General features: G+C 41.0%; 1 protein-coding gene across 1 annotated transcript in view; it reads left to right on the forward strand.

The window, feature by feature from the left end:
- RMDN2 (regulator of microtubule dynamics 2) overlaps positions 1-5723 on the forward strand; it is a 40531-nt gene extending 34808 nt beyond the window's left edge. Inside the window, exon 10 of the mRNA XM_015423589.1 lies at positions 5530-5723. Within this exon, the coding sequence (XP_015279075.1) occupies positions 5530-5583 (54 nt within the window). The 3' untranslated portion in view covers positions 5584-5723. The remainder of the gene's footprint in view (positions 1-5529) is intronic.
- Positions 5724-21491: the final 15768 nt, after the last annotated feature.

Below are 21491 nucleotides of genomic sequence, written 5' to 3' on the forward strand. Positions count from 1 at the left end.
TTTCAATACCCTTCCTAATAATCCCTTCTTTAGCCTTCTTTATTGCAGTCACACACTGTCTCGACATTTTCAGTGAGTTATCTACTACAACTCCAAGAGCTCTCTCTTGATCACTCTCTGCCAGTTCAGACCCTATCAACATGTATTTATAGTTAGGATTTTTGGCTCCAATGTGCATCACCTTCCACTTGGCCAAATTGAACCCCATTTGCCATGTTGACGCCCACTTGTCTCTGATCTTCTTCCATTTTCAATTCCATTTTCTGGATGTTTATTTTTTCTTGTATAGGATTCATAACTGCTTCTAACGCCACTGTCACAGTTGAGATCACTGTCTGTTGAATTAAGGCTTGTAGGTCTATGAAGTTAATACCTTGAAGTGGCATCACAGGAACCTTTTCTTTAACTTCTGCAACAACCATCTTAAGATATTTTAAACAAAGAATCTAATTGAAAATTGTTTCCCATACAAAGATCTAGCACAGTCAGTTTCGCAAAGTTTACAAAACAGTTACTAATGTTATTACTGCACTATTATTATAGTCATACTAATCAACATAAGATTTCCCCACAGTAAAAAATCTTATCAGTTGTTTACAGAATAGTCAGTAAAAGCAGAGACAATACATTACATTACCAAATTTGTCTACGTTACAACAAAGTTACAACGCATTAAAAGTGAGAGTCAATTTTAATTAGTTAGAATTTTAACCTTATTTTCTTCTTTCTTGTTTAATTTGTAATCCAGATCATAATTGTAATCCTCAAGGAAGTCTTATAGTCTTATAGTTACTTATAATTCCATTAATGGGAAACTTTAGTAAAAAAAATCTTCTTTTAATCTCAGTGAGAGGAAAACTTCAGCAACATAAATTGTAATCCAATAAAGGGGAGATTTTAAATATATTTGTAATCCACAATATGGTATTTAGCAGTTAATAGTCAAAGTTAGCTGTTTCTTCTTTCGCCCAAATCTTATTTAGAAAGTTCTTTTCTTGTTCTTCTAGCCGCTTCAGTAGAAGGGGGGGTCCCTTTACCCTCCCTTCCCTTAACTTTTAAAGTGTAGGATTTAAAGGGCTCAATTACTTTAGTAAAAAAAATCTTCTTTTAATCTCAGTGAGAGGAAAACTTCAGCAACATAAATTGTAATCCAATAAAGGGGAGATTTTAAATATATTTGTAATCCACAATATGGTATTTAGCAGTTAATAGTCAAAGTTAGCTGTTTCTTCTTTCGCCCAAATCTTATTTAGAAAGTTCTTTTCTTGTTCTTCTAGCTGCTTCAGTAGAAGGGGGGGGTCCCTTTACTCTCCCTTCCCTTAACTTTTAAAGTGTAAGATTTAAAGGGCTCGATTGATAGAAGAGTTTCTGAACTTAGTGCATTTAAAGCTTAGTCACAGTGTTGATTATCTTGATGTATTGAATGTGGTCTGCTGTTTCCCCCCTTTTGTCCAGCAATTGCAGCTACGCACCCATTGCTGCAATGGCTGCTCTCGCACAGGCTTTACATTGGGACAATCGGACTTCTACCCGCTTGCTGGCACTCACGAAGAGTCCAGATCAAGTCCATTGCTTGGGCTCCTCTCTGGGGAGCCCCATAGAAATTCGGGTGGCCCCAATCCCCTCTAGAAGCCTGGCGATCCAGCTGCAGCATGGGGAGCTCATCCCGGTGCAACTGTCCTCGCCCCGCTGAAACCAGAAACCTGCAGTCTTATTTCTTTACTTTATGTGTGGTTTGAATTTCTTGCTAAAACTTAGGGTGGGTTACAAAATTTAAAACAATGTAATAGGAACAGTATAAGACATACAGTAAACAGTGTAATAAGACTGGATTACAAATTTAGAAAACAATTCAGTAAAACAGTATAATATATGGTATATAAAAATTCAAAAATCAGACTACAGAAATAAGAAAACAATGCAGTAAGAACAAGATAATGTGTAGAATAAACATTGCCATAAACTACAGCTGGCTTTGAGATGCTGAATTATTATTACTACTACCACTACTACTAGTGGGGGATCTGCAAGTAATTATGGGAGGCATCTCATTTTCTCCTCCCCACTATTTCCTCTTTCCACATTCCTGGCAAGCCCTCACATCCTCACCTTTCCATGCTGCTTTCTCTCCTTCCCACTCACCAAACGAGCTACCTATTATCTGCCCCCCCTTACGCTATATTTACTATTTATTTACTTCATTTATACCCCACCTTTCTCCACATTGGGGAGCCAAAGTCACTTACATAATTCTCCTCTTCTCCATTTTATCCTCACAACAACTTTGGCCCAAATTTACCCAGTGGGCCTCCACAGCAGAGTGGGAATGAATACCCTGGTCTTCCAGATCCTATTCTGAAACTCAAACCACTACTCTATACTGGCTTTTGTGGGGTGCCTGCTGTTGAATAGTAGCAAGCAGCCAGGTGTGTGTCCTGTGGTAGTAAGTTGCCTGGTGGTTGCGGCCAGGACTAGCCTCAATGAATCCTCTCCCAAAGTCCAAAACTGCCCTGGATAGGTCCCTAACCCTTCCCTCTTCCTTTTCCTGAAAGAACCCAAGGCTTGAAGGCTGGCAATACTGTTGTGAATGCATAGCAGTGACTACTGTAGGCATTCATTTCTTAAAAATAAGGCACTCCTGTAATCATTTGGGGGGATTAACCTCTCTCTGTGTGTGTATGTGTGTGATAAAGATTTCAGGGTTGGGTTTGGGTTTTTTTTTGCAAACCTAGGGCTTTTCTCAGGTTTGTAGAATTATCTAACTTCTGTGTCCATGGCCACAGTCTCGCAATTTAAGTATCCACAGATGGAGCCACATTGAGAATTATATATATTGATTATTATTTATTTATGTTCTTTATAGTCTGTGTTTCTCACTGAGACTTGAGATAGGTTACACAATGCAGTCAGTAGGAAGAGATATCTAATAAGCAGTGTAATAGGACTAGGACTACAGAAATCTGAATCAAATCAGAAATCTGAACAAAGCATTACACGTGACATGTTAAGCAGTAAATGACATTACATAAGTAGAAATACTATGTACTGAGAACAAGATAATGCATACCACAATAATTAACATATACCATACACAGTAGTAAAGTCCAGAGACCTGATCCCTTCCTTGAAATAGCTCTTGATCCATTCAGCTTTATAAAAATATCCAGCAAAAAGTATAAGGAGACATCTGTATATTCAGCATCCAAGACTGTAAGAATAACACTATGCCTTTATATTGCATACTTACAGTGTTCAAAGCACATCTCATATATGATCACTGCTATTCAACATCTATATGCCCCCCCTTGCCCAGATTCCCTGTAGGCATGGGCTGGGATATCACCAGTATGCTTACAACACACAGCTCTATCTGTTGTTGGGTGGCCAGTTTGACTCTAAGCCAGAAGATCTGGACCTGGGGTTACAAGCTGTGGCTTGGATGGCTTAGACCGAGCCGACTGAAATTGAATTCGACGAAGATGGAGGTCCTTTGCCTGAGCTGAGATGGTCCGGGGTTAGGGATCCCACTCCCAACCTTCGATGGGGCCCTGTTGGTGCCAGCGCTGGAGGTTAGGAGTTTGGGAGTGCTCCTGGATGCCTCCTTAACAATGGAGGTCCAGGTAGCAGCCACTGCCAAGTCTGCCTTTTACCATCTGCAGTTGATTAGGCAGTTGGTTCCCTTCCTCGAATGCAGCAACTTGGCAACAGTGATCAATTCACCTAGAGATTAGACTACTGTCACCTAGAGATTAGACTACTGTAATACTCTCTGCATGGGGCTGCCCTTGACCCAAATCCAGAAGCTACAGCTAGTGCAAAATGCTGCAACCAGGCTTTTGATGGGCCTCCCCTGAAAGCACTGTACTGGCTACCGATAGTATACTGAATTCATTTCAAGGTACAAATTTTTACCTTTAAAGCCCTTTTTGGTCAGGGGCCTACATACCTGAGGGACTGCCTTTCCCCACATGTTCTCCAGTGAGCACTGTACTCAGGGTCTCAAAATCGACTGGCCCTCCCAGGTCCCAAAGACGCCAGGCTGGCTACAACCAGGGCTAGGGCCTTCTCAGTGGCGGCTCCATACTGGTGGAATGAGCTCCCAGAAGACATCAGGGCCCTGTGGGACCTCTTACAGTTCCACAGGGCCTGCAAGATGGAGCTCTTCCAGCAGGCCTTCAGCTAAGGAGCCGCATCTAACAACTGAACTGTGATAAGGCCCTATCCCCCTGGACTACATCGGCAGCCTGTGCTTATTGCATAAATAGACTGAGATGAGCGGCTCATCAACACAGACTAGTCTCCGTTTGAATATTCTAACACGATAGTTCCACCATCTCTATGCAATACTATTATTAGAAGTTTGTTGTTACTAGCACTTTATGCTGGATTTTATGACTGTTTTATAATTGTTATTTTATCTTTATCCGACTTTTACATAAGCCACCCTGAGCCTGCTTTGTCAGGGAGGGCAGGGTATAAAGTGAATAAATAAATATAGTCCATACACCAGCCCCATAAGTTAGACCAGTAGGGGGGGCTGCGGGTGAGAGAATAGTGTCTTGCCTAAAGCCATGTAGTCCGTTTAGTTTATTTAGCATTTTTAGATTACTTTTTGTTAAAGGTTCCCCCAGGCAGATCAAAAGATAAAATATGCTCAATTATATTTTTAAATTAATACAGAATAATACAAACTATCTAAAAATCACAAGGAAATGAACCCCAATAAGTGCTGTTCTAATGTCAATCTGATTCTAAGGCTTTTCTGGAAAAATAAATGTCTTTCGCTTAATCTGGATGGCCTGCAGGGATGGCACCTTCCTACAAGTTCCAGCCAACTGCCAGAGCATATTGGGCTAGAATTTGGGAAACTGAGGCATTGAGTTCATATCTACACCTGGATGAGGGGGAAGTTGCTTTAAATGGAACCACTTGGACACAGCTTTAAAAGACAAGGGTTTTTGCATGGAGCAGTTTCCTCCCAAAGCTCTAGTGTGTGGTGGCACATGTGTCATCTTGACAGATATGCATGGCACCAAGGTTTCCATTTCGAGTGAACACCAAGTTGTGTATACATATGAGGGGCTTGTACTTTGAGGTCAAGATACAAAAAGCTCCAACTACTGGAATAGACTTTGCTTACCTTTGAATAACTCTGTTTCATAGCCTGAAAATGGACAAAAATGTAAATTGTAGATCACAGAAATCAGTGAATTCATGGATACGCCTTCAAAAAAGGTAGTTGGAGAATGCTATCCGTTAGAGCTTGTGTAATAAATATTTTAAGGAACTACTTTAGGAGAAAATGGGGAAAGTGTTGGTTGGATTTGCAGTTTCTTTTTCATCTAGCCTTATACTCTGTCTTTTATGTAATGATTAAAGGGAAGAATGAAACAGTTTTATTTTCCTGGACTATTAATGCTGAAAATAATCTCTTGTTTTTGATGCAGAAATTGGTATGGAGTATAGTGGCTTTTGATAGCTTTCCATATGTATTAAATAAATTCTTTCCCCCCCCCCCTCTTATTTTAGGACAAAGAGGCCGAGAAGGATTTAGAAGCTTTACTTCTTTCTCTGAAGCTGTGAAAATAAACTGTGCACATTCAGTTACCACACGTGAATGTTACTGCAGAAGAGATCTGCAGACCCAGGTCTCAGTTCCAGAAGTGTCCATGTGAATCTTGTTGAGTTCAGTGGTATTTGTAGCCACATTAGGCATAATTCCAGCGAGCAATCATGAAACTAATCCAATGGGGGGAAAAATGGGGGCAGTGACCTATGTGAGATCACCCTCAAACAAGTCTATTTCTGAGCCAGTAATGAGTGTCTGACACTTGTCCATGTGCAGTGGGTGCTATAAACAGAATGTTCTGCATACTTCCACCAACCCATTGAGTTGGTGGAGGCATGCAAGCAATCCAATTCTCTCTCTAGTGCTAGTTCAGGTGAAAGGCTTGTTGGGAACTGAAGGCAACCACACAAACAAGTTTGACGCATCTCCTCCTCTGTTTTGTCTCAAGAAAACAGACCAGACTCTGGGATTTAGATGAAATGTCTCATCTTTCCTTACCAGTGTCTACTCATAGTGTCTCTGAAGCAGAAGACACCTGCAGACAAAATGTTCCTTTCCTTTAAATGAACTAGTCTGGAATAAAGAGAGTACGAATGGAGGCCTGCAGACAAGTGATGCCACAGAACTTAGCCCATGGACCTCATCCATTCCTTTCTTTCTAAGTGCATAATGACTATTTTACTAATTTAGAATGATAAGATTGTACTGGGAAAGCCCAGCCTGAAATCCACTGCTGGCAATGGATGGCTTGGTAGCTGCTGAGTGACAGGCATTTGTGCTGGAAATGATTAGTGAGCTAATCTCTAATGCTTGTACAGAATTGTATGTAGCAATATATTTCTGTTTGCACAGATGTGGAAGAAAATACATTATCTCTATTCCTTTGCTTTTTCAGAAGGATATATTAAGGGGAAGTTGCTCTTGCAAAGATTATTCATATTTTGATCTCTGGATTTTAAAAAGGAAGATGAAGACTTTGTAAATGAAGTTTTTGAATTATATCTTGTGCTTGAACTATCTGAAAGCAAAACTATTAAATGAGATTAATATAATGGTGTGCTGTGGTGGTATCTTCGTAAGTGTGTAGGGGAGGCAAAGTGACTTTCATAAATCCTTTGCTTTTGGAGAAGAACTGTTCCAGTTTAAATTTTGTGGAAAATAGAGAGCCAGTATGTGGGTTGTATAACAATCTGGAACACTTCAAAAGTGACTGAAAAACTTCTGTTGTCTGAGAGTATTTCCCCTCTGCCTTTTCTAATTTCTACTTAATTTAAGCAGTGGAGAATTTGTTGCATTCTCATCCTATGATAATAGACTCATTTGAGACTTTCCAGGATAGAACAGTAGGCAGATATTTTACTGAGTTATATATGTTCATTTCAGCAGAGATAAATTTCCCTTTTCCTCCTGCAAACCAGACAGCTCTAATCCTCACTATACCATCTCTGCATTGTGAGAACTTTCTGGTTGCAATCCTAAATGCACTTGCCTGGGAATGAGACCCATTGGATAATATGGAGCTTACTTTTTTGCATAGATATTCTTAGGATTTCTCCCTATGTATTGTACAAGCTGTAAGCAAGATTAATTAAGGGTTTCCTTATTGAATAAAATAGTGTAGGTTCAGCAACAATTCCAACATTTGAAGATGCTGGGACTCAGAGTACTTGAGCTCTTCAGACCTCTGTGCTTCTTCCCAGCCAGGTTTCCATTGATTGCTTTTACTAATCAGCCAGGCTTTTATCCTGCCCAGATGTCACTTCCTTTTTTCCACTAGTCACTTGTTGCACAGCTGGTCACCTGTTAACAGACCCTCATGTACACCTGTCAGTTCTTTTTGAAGACTGGGTTAGATCCCACCACTGAGTAGCAAAAGAGAAATTTTCCTTAATGCAGTTTTGTTTGTGTAAGATACTGCACAAGGTACTGTAAGATCAAGCACCAATTATTTGGAAGTGCAACATGATATGATCCATGAAGGTCATTACCAGCGTGTGTGTGTATGTGCATGCTGAAATATACCTTGTGGTCTTCTAGGGCTAAAATGGCTTTATATTACTTCTGGTTTTGCAGCAGGTCTTGCACTAGCAGAAATGTTCCTTGAGATCCAGCCCATCATTTCTCCTTGTTCACCCTTCATTCACTGATTATCCTCAGATTAGTTCTTTTCTGTAGATTCAGTTTGGGAACTGAAGCAAACAATAGTAACCGTCAGCTTCTGTCATATTCTGCTTCTTCCTCACTTGAAACTCTGTAGGCTTACTGATAATTGACCATTTGTACCCCTGATTCCTTTAAGCCAGGGGTCCCCAACATGGTGCTCAAAATCTTTCCTGATGTCCACCAAGTGCTTTTAGAAAGTGGGTGGGGCTAGTTGGGGCTAATTGCCCAGCGGGGCATCTAATTGGCTGTCCAGATTAAGAAGCATCACATTAAACAGAGCTTCTGCCTGAAATGTGGACGAGTTACTGTGAGCAGTGTTCCCTCTAAGCTGAGTTATTGTGAGCTAGCTCACAGTTTTTTAGCCTCCGGCTCACACCTTTTTGTCTTAGCTCAGGAAGGATGGCTCCAGAGCAAACATTTATGCAGTAGCCAAATCGCTTGCTCACAACTTTAATGCTAGTAGCTCACAAAGTAGAATTTTTGCTCACAAGATTCCACAGCTTAGAGGGAACATTGACTGTGAGGTATTAGAATTATATATAACCTCACTCCCTGACATTTTGTTATTGGCTTCACCTCCTGCGGCAGCCATTTTATGATTGTGCCCATTGCTCCATGTCAGAATTCCAAAAAGGTTGGGAACTCCTGCTTTAAGGTTTCCAAAACTGGTAGAAAAATGTGAAGTATATGGTTAGACACACACTTTTTTATATACTGGAGTTCTCTGTCATCCTTTTTGTCTCTTCTGATTGATATTGCTTTTTTTACATGATGGGGTTTTGCTACAAAAACATTTTAAAAGGAAAATGAGCCTCTGCCATTTCACTATTTCACATTTAGTATACAATCTACACCCCACTCCTTCCCTCAGGAGCACATAATCTGAAGATTTTATTCACTGAGCCACCCACCAACATAAGGATATTGAATCTCTTCCAGCTTTCTTGCCAAACCAAATGCTATTTTAGCCAAGCTGAAGAGAGAGCCAAACTGAAATCCTAAACCACCGAGTCTTCCAGCCAAGTTTTTAGCAATTAGTAATGATTGTTGTGCCAGGCAGGCAGACCACTCAGCTGTGACTGCAGTCCTGTCAGTAATTTCACCTGAGAGAAAGGACTCCCATGGAGAAGAAGAAAAATGTCTATGAAAACTGTAATTCCCAAATAGCAGTAAATTCAATTTCTATAGTGTCTGTTCGCATGAATGTTGTGCACAGTGTGAACATGCAGGGTTCAACATAGGTATTTTAACTTCTTCTCATTTCCCATATATACATTGAAACGGGGTGGGGGGAGTCAATATGGACACAGAAGTATTTGGTCAGAATATGCAGCCTTTGATATTAGCTGAAATAGCTGGGAAAAGAGAATAAATCTTAAGAACCTGCATGGACCAAAAGACTTGAGAAGCATATAGCAAAATATGATGTGGTACAGTCTTAGAAGAGCTGTGGTGTTTTCTTTACCTGAATCAGTTGTTTGTAGAGTTGTTGGAAGGCATACAGCATTAACTTGAAGTGCTAAGAGTATCAGACCAGAACTAGCAGGATCTGTAGATGTGGACACAGTTCCAGGTGGAAGAGAGCCGGTTGTGGAAGAAAGATGTGCATGCTCAGCCATACCAGATAACAGATTTCTACCCATCATGACAGATTGATGGATGAGGCTTGGTGATAAAGCATTTGCTTTGTTCTAGGATCAGGTACTAGGTGATGTGAAAGCCATCTTCCTGAGTCTCTGAAGAACTGCTGCCAGTGTAGACAGTACAGACCTTGACTGACAATGATCTGAATAAGCAAGGTTCATGTGTTCAGGTTTAGAATGGCCCATTCCTGATTTTCTACTTCCTTAAATCATTTTGTGTGTGTGTGCATATGTCTGCCCATGCCTGGAAGTCATGGCAATCTCTGGCGACTCCTACTGGGGCATGGAAAATATTCAGAGAAGTGGCTTGATAGCCTGCCTCTGGCCTCCCAGCCCTGGTATTCTCTGGAGGTCCCCCATCCAGATACTTGTTAGGGTCAGTGCTGCTTAGCTTCCAAGATCTGATGAGATTGGGCTTGCCTGGGCTATCCAGGTCAGGGCTTACTTCCTTAAAACATTTCTGGTGGTTGTTTAGAAGAAGAAGAAAGAGATTGGATTTATACCCCACTCAGAGTGGATTACAACAAACTCCTTTCCCTTCCCCTCCCCACAACAGAAACCCTGTGAGGTAGGTGGGGCTGAGAGAGCTGTTTCCAGAACTGTCCTTGAGAGAACAGCTCTGACAACTATGGCTTGCCCAAGGTCATCCAGCAGCTGCAAGTGGAGGAATGGGGAATCAAACCCAGTTTTCCAAGATTAGAGGCCACGCACTTAACCATTACACCAAACTGGCTCCAATAATAATCTAATTTATATCCTCTTCCATCCAGATTCCTAGATACTTTATTAGACTGGATTTTCAGAAAACATCATTGATTGCTTACTTTTTCTTTCCTTTTGCATGTCCAGCCCAAACAATTTTGATTTAGTAAAATTACTTGTATACCCTGAGATTCTCTGGAACAGATTTAGTGGTTTCATTAATTTCTTAAAAGACTGCAAAGAATTAAACACAGAATATCTTATGCATAAAGACTAATCTTAAAAATAAATGTCCCTAAATTAAATCTATGAATGTTTCTATTGGTCCTTTATCATAACAACTAAGGATTCAATGAATACTGTAAAATTCAAGTGGCAAATCAGTGTACTGTAATGTGTACTGCAGGAGTCATTTCCTGATGGAACGCACCAGAACAGCACTCTGGCAGTAGGGAGCCCAGTGGCACCCCCCCCCCGCTGCCTTTCCTGGCCTGCCTGCCAAGGCAGATGGGCCAGGGAAGGCCTGTAGAGCCTTCTATACATGTCTGGATTCCCTGACCAATCTTCTTTAGGTGGAGAAGATCAGGCAGGGAACTGCCGTGCCCTTCTTCAGCCAGCCCGTCGCAGTGGGTTGGCTGGGAAGAGGAGGTGGGCAGACATTGCCCCCCTTTCCCCCTGAGCCTCTCCACTTTTGCAGAGAAACTCATGGAAGTGGGAGGGATTTAAATGCCTTTCTTTCTCTTCCCTAGATGGGGAAGGGAAAGAAAGGCCTTCTAAACATGCCTGGGTTCCCTGCCTTATCTTCTCTATCTTCCAGATGGGGAAGGGGAAGAAAGGCATTCTAAACATGCCTGGAGAAGATCAGGCAGGGAAGCCAGGCATGCTTGCATACCTGCCCTTTGTCAGGAGATGTGGCATATGCAAATGAATTATGCAAATGAGCTCCTGCACTTCTTTACCTACGAAATGACCCCTGGTGTACTGTAATGTGTACTGTAATGCAGTGTGTTGCAAGAAACAACCATTTGCCGAGTCTTGGGATACAGGAAAACAGCCTGTAATCCATTCTTTAATATGTCCTTCAAAATGTAAATGATCCAGAGTAGGCAACTTAGTAGCTATTCAACTTAGTCAAAGGCATTTTCTGTATCCATAAAACTGCACATACGTGATTTGAATATTTGGCAGCTTAATTATGTCTATCATCTGATGCAAATTATGTTCATAGACATCTTATTCCTTTTTAAAAACTGGTTTGATCCATACTGACATAATTATACATTGGTCTGTTCAAAATATTAGCAGTTACCCTAATCTAAATTTTAAAATCTCGATAAAGTAGGGAAAATTGGCCTCTCTGATTCTACATGCTTTAGAAATAACACTAGTCTTGACTTGTCACCAAGATTTAGGAGTTACATTTAATTAAAGATATACAGTAAAGTACACAAATGTTCCACCATCTTCATAACCAACATTCTTTTAAAAATAGCCTAATTGAATTCTACATAATAATGCTACTGTCAGAATTAGAAACAATAATGATAAACACAGTCTAATGATGAACAAAATCAAAAAACAACCGTGAACATCAGACCCCAAAGTATCAAAAGTCAAACCACTTGTAAATGCAATAAGTTTATTTATTTATTTATTTTTGGATTTATATCCCATCCTCCCTGAAGGCTCAGGGCGGCGGTAATGAGATACACACAATTCATAAATGTACAAAATTCAGTTTGTAATGTTGGTTTGAAATGTGTACCATTCACAAATATGAAAAATACAATACTTCATAAGAAAAATCCTATTCAACATTGGTTTCTGGATTATTTTCAACATTTCAAATGGAATTCTTCCTCAGAACTATCCTGTACAGAGCAGTAACCCTCAAGCTCTTTAAGATTATGTCTGTTTTCAGCAAACAGCTATAATTAATATCAGCCAGGCACAGATTGCAACCTTCCTAAAGTGAATATCATACAAATATCTATCTGGATTCAAAACAATGCATTTTTTGCTGGAAACAGACATAATCTTAGAGAGCTTGAAGGTTACTGCCCTGTAGAGGATATTTCCTGAGGAAGAGTTCCATTTGAAACATTGTAAATAATCCAGAAATGACGTTGAATAGGATTTTTCTTATGATTTATTGATTTTGTATATTTGCTAATTGTATGCATTTCAAACAAACATTACAAACTGAATTTTGTACATTTATGAATTGTATGTACCTCAAATAGACATTACTTATTGCATTTACAAGTTGTTTGACTGTTGATACTTTGGAGCCTGATGTTCACTGTCCTTTTTTATTTTGTTTGTCACTGTCCAAATTAGCACATTACTTGCTTCCATCTTTGTGCCAAAGGCACAACTTCTAAGCACATTACTCATTGAAATATGGAGAGATTAACATACTTTCCCTCTGTGGTACATCCAGAAAAGTATCCCTTCTCCAACCACTTCCTGGAAAGGAAGGGTCGCTAGTCATTACAGAATTTTCTGGGGGCTCAAGGCAGGCTGGTTCCAGGAGGCTAAGAGAAAATTCAGCACTTTGCAACCACACTGTCCCAATCCTGGGTTTATCTCTAGTTTGCTTTAGGCACAGGCTCAAAAATAAGGGGGCCTGCATGCAAATAGTATGTTGTGATTTAGGGAGCCACCAAAATTGGGGTGTGTGTGTGTTACACTACCACCAGTTGCAGGATGCTTTGAATTAAAAAGGTGTCCTTTTTTGCTTTTTCTGGACTCTTGATAGTAGCCTGTTTGAACCAGCTTTCAGAAAAGACAACAGAGACTTGAAATAGAAAATGAACCAATTCCTTGCTTCCCTAAAGTAACTACATTGGGGTGTTTGGGGGCATTTGCACACACAAAAAACAGCAGCAACCATCTTCCATGTAAAAACAAAGAATTTGTGATGGACAAGCTAGGTTCAGCCTCTCCCTAAAAGCAGCCAATGAGAACTGATGGAATGTTGAGAGAAGGAGACTTGGAAAAAGAGCAGTCGAAAAACAACTGTTAGGACAATATTGTATTGATTAATTTTTTTAAATCTTACTACGAACTATCAACTTTGAAAACAAATTTATAAACAATACTTGAACAATATTAACAATGTAAAACATACAGCCAGGAGGTAGTAGCAGACAAGTAGACAGCTTAAAGCACTGAGGTAAAAAGAGGGGTTTTGACTGAGGGGAACTTTATAGAATGGGGGTGTTGAACTCCTTTGTTATGAGGGCCGGATTTGACATAAATGAGACCTTGTTGGGCTTGGCCATGTGTGTCATAAAATGTAATGCCAGGTAGCAGAGATATAAACTTTATAAAGGACACAAACACGAAGGGGTTTTTTAAACTTTAAATAAAAGCATGCTTAAAACAGCACTCTTGCAATATTTTGTTTATTTAACAGTGTCTGATAACTGACACCTCTTGCTCTAAATTATTGCACCAAACTGTCTGTGCTGTTGCAATCTTGAGTATGCTGTTCAGGTGTGTATCTGTAAGCTGCAAACCTACAATGACGCAGCAGCAGCAGTACTGGAAGAAGAAGCAGAAGACAGCCAGTTCCATTGCGGGCCTGATAGAAGCCCTCCAGGGGCCTCATCCGGCCCCTGGGCCGCATGTTTGACACCCCTGGTATAGAAGAACTGCTTTGAACAGGCAGAAAATGGTAAATTTATAAAGGATCCCAGTTGTAGGTATAGGTCCTCAGTTCAAAAGTTCAATGGAAGTGAAACATTGTTTCTTAGACTTTACTTTCCTCAGTGTTTTGTTCTTAGAAATAAAAACTTGTTTGATTAACCCTGTGGGCTGCATGTCTAGGGGAAAAAGCACACACACAATTTAATATCTCAGTCTACATACATATATTCTAACCAGTGAGTGATTGGAACAGTATTTGAGCCCCAACCCCAAAAGCTCTGTGTGAGTGAGGACTGATTATTAAAGGGAGCTGGGCTACCCTGTCTCTGGATGTCTCTGGGAGTGAGAGAGAGGACCTGAGGTGTGAGATGGTCATAATTCTCTGTAGATTTTATAAGAGACAAAAACAGTGGTGAGCATGACCTCCTGAACAACTTATAAACCATAACCTGTAGAAGAGAGGTTGTAGAGAGTGGTAGGCACTCTGTGTGAGTGGAGAAGGGTTGTCACATTAGTGTATTTGGATAGGGTAGAAAGGATTGGGTAGGTTGAATAAACATTGATCTGAGTAGTCAAAAGGGCCCAGACAAAATCTACAAAAGAAAAAAGGAAACAAAAGCATAAACCCATCAACTAACTGCATGCATTTCCTAGCGGTCTTAAATACTTTGCACCACTGAGGGCCACAAAGGTTCCCTCTCCTCACTGCTTTGTCAGCATGGATAGGTCAGAAGCACTTGAATAAATCAGGCAGAACTGAACAGGACAAGACAAAGAAATGGGCTGGGATATCTTTTTCTACAATATTTGAAAACTGGTGCCCAACTATCCCATTGTTTTATCTCCAGTGGGAAACTGGGTGGGTGGTGGTTGTCATGTAAGTATTCAGGAAACGGTCTAGAAACCATTCTCAGGTCATTCTGTTAGCTGACCAAGCCATACTATACAATCAGGATTGTCCAGTTTTCATCCACATCTGTCCCTCTTGCTTGAATGTGATATCTGTGTTGGAATGACCAACTCAGCATGCATGGATACTGGGCGGTGCTATGTCACTCTAAGTGTGTATAAGTGTTATCTCCGGCATATAGCAAAATATGACGTGGTACAGTCTTAGAAGGGCTGTGGTGTTTTCTTGAATGGGATTCCTCTCCTTGAATGGGATTGCTCTCTTTGTCTTAACCTGGGAGCTGCACTCTGTCCCCCTCCTCTGTTGCTTTGTCCTCTCACTGTCTTTACATGGCCTTCCATGGTGACTGTAAGGGATGAGGGGTGAATAAGCCTATAATTTGCTAAACCCTGACAATTGGGAGAGGGTCATAAATTTGGCAGGACCCAACCATGGGTGAGGGGATTTAGCTTGGTTGTGGTAACTGCCAGCAGCTGCAAGGTTCTGTTATCTGAAGGGAGTGGCACCAGTCCCACAAAGCTGCTTTTTTCTCCCTTTGGCTGTGGCTAGCACTGCTAACTTTGCAGTAGGGACCAGAGTACCTATGGCATTGAAGTGATAAGATGCCTACGAAGACAGAATTGATTCCTGTTCCTTTGTGTCCTATCAGTTGGACCTGATAGTGACACATGTCTCTGTAGGTCTCTACGGTAGATACAAGTGCCCTCATACTCCCACACACATGATGCCGAACAAGCTGGCCATTTGTGATAGGGAAACTCCTGTTTAGATTCAGCTTATCTCTCTCCTTTTGACTGCAACCTGAATGTGAACTGGATCTACTTGAATAAATGTAAGTTTACTTTTTTGTAATATACTTTTTGGGAGATTTATTTACTGCACTCAGTATCACGCTTCTATGACTGTGCAAACTCTGCTATATTAACCAAGTGTCCCGATAATCTGCCTCTTTACACAGTCTTCCCGACAGCTGGCTGTGAAGTTGTTGACCCAGAAAAACTGTTTATCTTAAATACAGAGGAAAGGGGCTTTTAGGAAGGGATGACTAGCAGGGGACCTGCACACCCTAACAGGGACTATACAGCTAACCCTAGAGTTTGCTGGCTGTACTGTTTATCCTCTTGGCAATAGTGGCCTACTTGCCAGGAGGCTCTTTGAGTGAAACAGCAGCAACAGGCACAGGGAGAAACTTCTGGGTGGCAACTGACAAAGGTAAATCAGTAGGCAGTGGTGAGATGGATCCACACAGGGAGAGGCAGCTGTGCTCAAGAGCTTCCTAAAATTTGTATGTGTCCCTGTTTGGCGGCAGCCATGTTTGTTGTTGCTCTAAAGTTGTTGCTCATATTGACTCTCCAGGTCAGGGAGCAGCTCTCAGACTGAATCCCGTATATTACCCCCCATTGGTACCCCAGTAGTCCCCAAACTGACATGTGGACTTGCCACAGCATCAGTATAGGAAAGGTAAATTGTTGTGAGAAAGGGTTCTAAAACATTTGGCACAATAATAGCGACTTGTGGTATTCTTTTCAGTAGGAATTGTTCTGCTAATGCAGTGTACTAGAAGCACTAAATGCTCCTAAATGGACATATTCCAACAGTGCTATAAAATGTACTTTTACTTGTGGAAACATTTTCACATTTAAAAGATTTCAGCACTTATGGTTCAGATGAACATTGGGACATAGCTGTTCCTTGGCAACTCTGCTTCCAGGTCAAGCCCACATTTGGTCCCCGACGCAAAGCAGTGAATGTTTCTCTGTTGATTGCACAGGCATTGTTATTCTAGAGAGAACTGGGCCAGCAATGCAGGAGGTTCTCATTACTGCAGAAAGCAGAAACATCTGGGTTTGTCATGAACAACTTGCCCAGTTCATTTCAGCCTAAGGAAAGCCTGATGGATCAGCTGAGGCTTGCCAATCCCCTCTATTACGCACTGCAAAGGAACCAAACATGTATGAAACCACCTGAAAGCTGTCTGAAACAACTCAAGATTTTTAAAAATGGCCTGGCCCATCTATTCTGTACCTCCCATCCTCCATATCAAAGCAATAATAATGTTTAGCATTCATACAGAAATTTCAAGTTTTCTAAATCCTTCATATATCAACATCCTTATAACATCCCAGTAAAGTATGTCGGTATTATCACATTGCAGATGGAAGGGTTTGAAGCTGAGACAGCAGTTTGCATAAAATTACTTAGTAAGTTCAGAGGTGAGTTAAGATTTGAGCAGGTGGGCTTCCTGTTTAAAGCATAAGAACATAAGAGATGCCAATGTTGGATCAGGCCAAAGGCCCATCCAGTCCAACACTCTGTATCCCACAGTGGCCAGAAATACCAGTGCCATCAGGAGGTCCACCAGTGGGGCCAGGACATTAGAAGCCCTCCCACTGTTGACCCCCCCCCCAAGCACCAAGATGACAGAGCATCACTTGCCCCAGAGTCCCTATCTATACCTTGTGGCTAATAGCCACTGATGGACCTCTGCTCTGCAACTGCAACTGCTCTGCAACTGCAGCAAAGAAAAAATCAAGGAACAAACAACCGCTACGGGGAGTGGGGGAATCCACTGTAACTACTAATAGGCTTCTGAAGTCCACTACGGTCCGTTTAACATTTTCTATTCAACTGGTCTCTCTGCAAGGGATCTCCATACCTATGTGAAGCTGAAGAGTTATTCTGGTAAAAGAACCTTGGCTGGAAGATGAAGATTTCTCCTCTTTTGTATACTCTGATCACCCTGTATAATTTCTGCACCAGCACTTCCAAGCTCTTTTTAAATTGGGGGGGAAAACCCACTTGCAAGACTACTTCCCGCCCTGCCATTCATGCACTTCTTTCTATTCTGAATTCAGTTTATATTATTCAGTTCCAGTATGTTTACCTTGTGTAATGCTGAAACATAATGTTGTTTTAAAAACAAACTCATAAGTACCAAGGACTTACTGCGACACAACTAGCCCCGCCCCCTTCCCCAAATTGTGTGGCATAAGGAAACTGCACAAATAGTGTGACCCAAGCAAGTACTTTTTAAGCACAAACTGTGAAAGCCAAGGACACAAGCGTGCTAGTGCTGAGCACTTCTAGAAGCCACTGATTTGTCCCAAGTAAACCACTGAGGTGTTCTGCATTATCTTAAATATGGTTCAGTGGGATTTTTACCCTCCTAGTGGATGTAGATTAGGACTGTCAGCTAGAAAAACCATTCCTATCTCCCTCTGCCACCTTCACACACATAGAAACGGACTACAGTTGGCTCTTTCCATTGTTCATACTTTATCTTGTCTAGTTCTACTGAGACTTATTTGCTGTTCTGTAGAGTTCTTTCCCCCACCATTCAACTGGGTTAACTGATCTGTAATTGACTCAGTGTTCCAACTGATTTGTCATGCATTTAGAGATAATACCAATTGGTAACAATGTACAGGATGTTAGTAGACACCCAGTGAAAGAACATTTTATGCAGAAAGAACCTGGGAGAAAACATTTCCCTTTTGTTTTTGCATCACTGGCAGAGTTTACCCGCAGGACATATTGTCCCAGACTGTAGATGCCGCTCTGCCTTCTTTCTCACCTTTTCCAGAAACAGAAGAGGCCAATTGCAGTGATGTCTTGCAGCAAGCTGAAACATGACAGAGGGTTTACCACTGAAGCCATTCCACTTAACTGAACCTCAGCAACAGGAAGGAAGCAGACTCTTACTATACTTAAAAAGAAATCCCTCAAAGCTTCCTTTCCACTCCAGAGGTTATCTAGGAAAAAAGATTTAATCTTAAATTATACCGCTTTGCTTGAACTGAACTAGTCAGTCTTTGCAAACTAGAGACAGTCATTCCAAAGTCAACAACTGAGGAAGGAACCTGTATTCAAAATGAAAGCTATTTTATGCAAGGCCTAGCACAGAAACCAGGAAAGATTCTTTTTAAAGATAGCATTTTTTACCAAAAACAGATTGACCTGAGGATTTTTGTTCAAAAACCAAAGCTACATCTCACAGCCATATAGCTGGTAGTGCTGTCAGCTTTTGAAGCAGTGTGCAAATAGCAGTGCCATTAACAAATAGCTGATCTGTAGATATTAGGCATTTACTGAAGCCAATATAGGGCTTGCTGATCTTTCCCGCCTTTCCCTTCCACTGGCAACCATTGAGACCTCCAGAAAGCCAATGCTGAATGTTGTGGTTGCGGACTCTGCAGACAAAAAGCCATGCAAGCACAGGGGCATAGTGAGGACAAAATCTCTCCCACCCTTGCTATTCCACCAGTGGCACATCTTGGGCCAACAGAAGCGTTGCTAGGGGAAGAGGAAAATGGGGAGATTTCACCAGTTTTCCCCTCTTTCTTGCAGCCCACCCCTGAGCTTCACCCCAGGAAAGATCTGTATGTATCCTGGTAAATCATATTTCATTGGCAGAAACACACTTCTGTCTATAGATCTATTACATTTATATCCCATCCAAAATTCTCAGGGTGGAATACACTGTTCTCACTTCTTCCCTGTGAGGTAGGCTAGGCTAACAAAGACTGACTGGCCCAGTAAGTTTCGTGTTTGAGTGGGAATTCAAAACAACATCTCCCTGCTCCTAGTCATACACTCTAACCCAGTGGTGTCGAACTCATTTGTTATGAGGGCCAGATCTGACATAAATGAGACCTTGTTGGGCTTGGCTATGTGGGTCATAAAATGTAATGCCAGGTAGCAGAGATATAAAGGACACAAACACGAAGGGTTTATTTTTTCTTAAAATAAAAACCTGCTTAAAACATTAGCACTCTTGCAATATTTTGTTTAACAGTGTCTGATAACTGACACCTCTTGCTCTGAATTATTACATCAAAATGTCTGTGCTGTTGCAGTCTTGAGTATGCTGTTCAGGTGTGTATCTGTAAGCTGCAAACCTACAATGATGCCACAGCAGCAGAACTGGAAGAAGCAGAAGATAGCCAGTTCCACTGCAGGCCCCACCGGGGGCCTTATCCGGCCTCTGGACCGCATGTTTGACACCCCTGCTCCAACCACTAAATCACACTGATTCTCAGGGCCAAAATACACATTATGTTTAACACGTTAAGACACAGGTTCCCCACCTAACTCACAGTCAAATGTTAAGGCAGGGACTAAGCCTTTTAAAATGTCTCCCTCACCCCACATCCTTCACACTGTGACAGAGAAGGAGGGGCTTCAAGCTTCCTTCCTCTACTGCTTTTGCCAGGGACACTGAAACCAGCTCCTAATAGGAAAAAGAGAGCAGGTCATTTTACCTGCAGAAACCATACATCCAATCCTGTCAAAACTCTGCCCTCAATGTTAATGCTCCCACCTGGGTTAAACTGGGTAAAGCTATCCAACAGGCATGAGAAAGAAACAGTAGTTCACTTGGCAGTTTTAAGTGCAATCCAGTCCCAAGTAGACTTATAGAAGGCAGATCTCTCCGCTTTCTGTGTTGTTATGCTTCTGCCTCCTGTCTCTCAGTTCCCCTCCCCCCAGTAAACACACAGGGGTAACTGATGCAGAACAATCGCACAATATATTTTCACTACTTCCCATCTCACTTTTAAAGAAAGGAAGCAACAAGCAATGTACCCAAGAGGGTTCATAGCTAGAGGTCAGGCATAATTTGTCATGGTCTCCTGGATGATGGGTCCTAATGGAAATTTTGCAGTTAAAACCAGTGCTTGTTTGTTATTGTTGTTGTTTTTAAAAGGTGCTGGTACTCACTCATAAGGCTGCACCAATTTCCACCAATTCCCTCCTCAGGACTTGGGAAAGCCCCGAAAAAGGTGCTGGTACCCAGTACTGGTATCACAAAAATCCCTGGTTAAAGCACTAGACAAACTGAAGAAGGCATAATACTCAGCAAGTACAAACATAGCAGAATAATTTTATTTAATATTTGAAAAATACAATCATCTGTGCTAGAAGAAGAGGGAAGGTCTAATGGGGCATCTGACAAACTGACAATGAGTATATCATGAATCCTGCTGTACCACACTCAAACTACTAACAGTCATCTGTGCAATTCTGTTTGTAGGGCAAGTACAAATGTCATAGCACCTGCGAGATATATTTTAAAGCGTTTATGGAAAGTTTTTTTAAAAGTGTTATAATAAACTCATTATTATTATTATCATTATTATGCACTATGGGGACTATTCTGTTAAACATTACATTTTTATAATATAACACACATTATCTTTACAGAGTACAATGAGAAAAACTGATACTAGCTTAATGACAGATCTAACATAGACCTTAGTGTGAAAACATTTTATGTAAGTCAAGGTTGTTCAGAAGAGTAAGGTATGTTCTAGGATATCAGTGGTTTTATTTTTATAATTTATTTCATAATTATCTGAGGACACTCACCTTTAATCATTTTTTTTCTATTTTGCATTTAATTTTGTTTGCAATTCTCTGCATAAAGAGATGAATATTTGAAATCCAAGTGGGTTTATTGCTGCCTTATGAATAGATCCTTCTGAATTTCTTAAAAGGAACATATTGGAAATCACAATGTTATAATACAGAACTGTATTATGCATTACAAATTCAGCAACCAGATTTCAATTTGCAGAATTGTGACCTGAAATCAGCCAGGCCTAGGATGTTGGTGGAAGGGAAAGGAGTTAGTAAGCTGTTCTGAGACTCCTAGTGAAGGGTGGGGTATACATCCAATCTCTTCTCTTCAAGTGCGGGGCCCAGGCCCCTTCCCTCCCTGGCTGGCCCCACTACATCTTCCACTACACCAAACTACAGCCAAAAATAAGATAACAATCCTGTAATAGTAGGAGTTCTCAGTAACTTGCCAAATTGCCATGAGAAATTCTACAGAACTCTACTGCCTTTGGAA

Source organism: Gekko japonicus, unplaced genomic scaffold, assembly GCF_001447785.1.
Source record: "Gekko japonicus isolate JY-2015 unplaced genomic scaffold, Gekko_japonicus_V1.1 scaffold4187, whole genome shotgun sequence".
NCBI lineage: Eukaryota > Metazoa > Chordata > Lepidosauria > Squamata > Gekkonidae > Gekko > Gekko japonicus.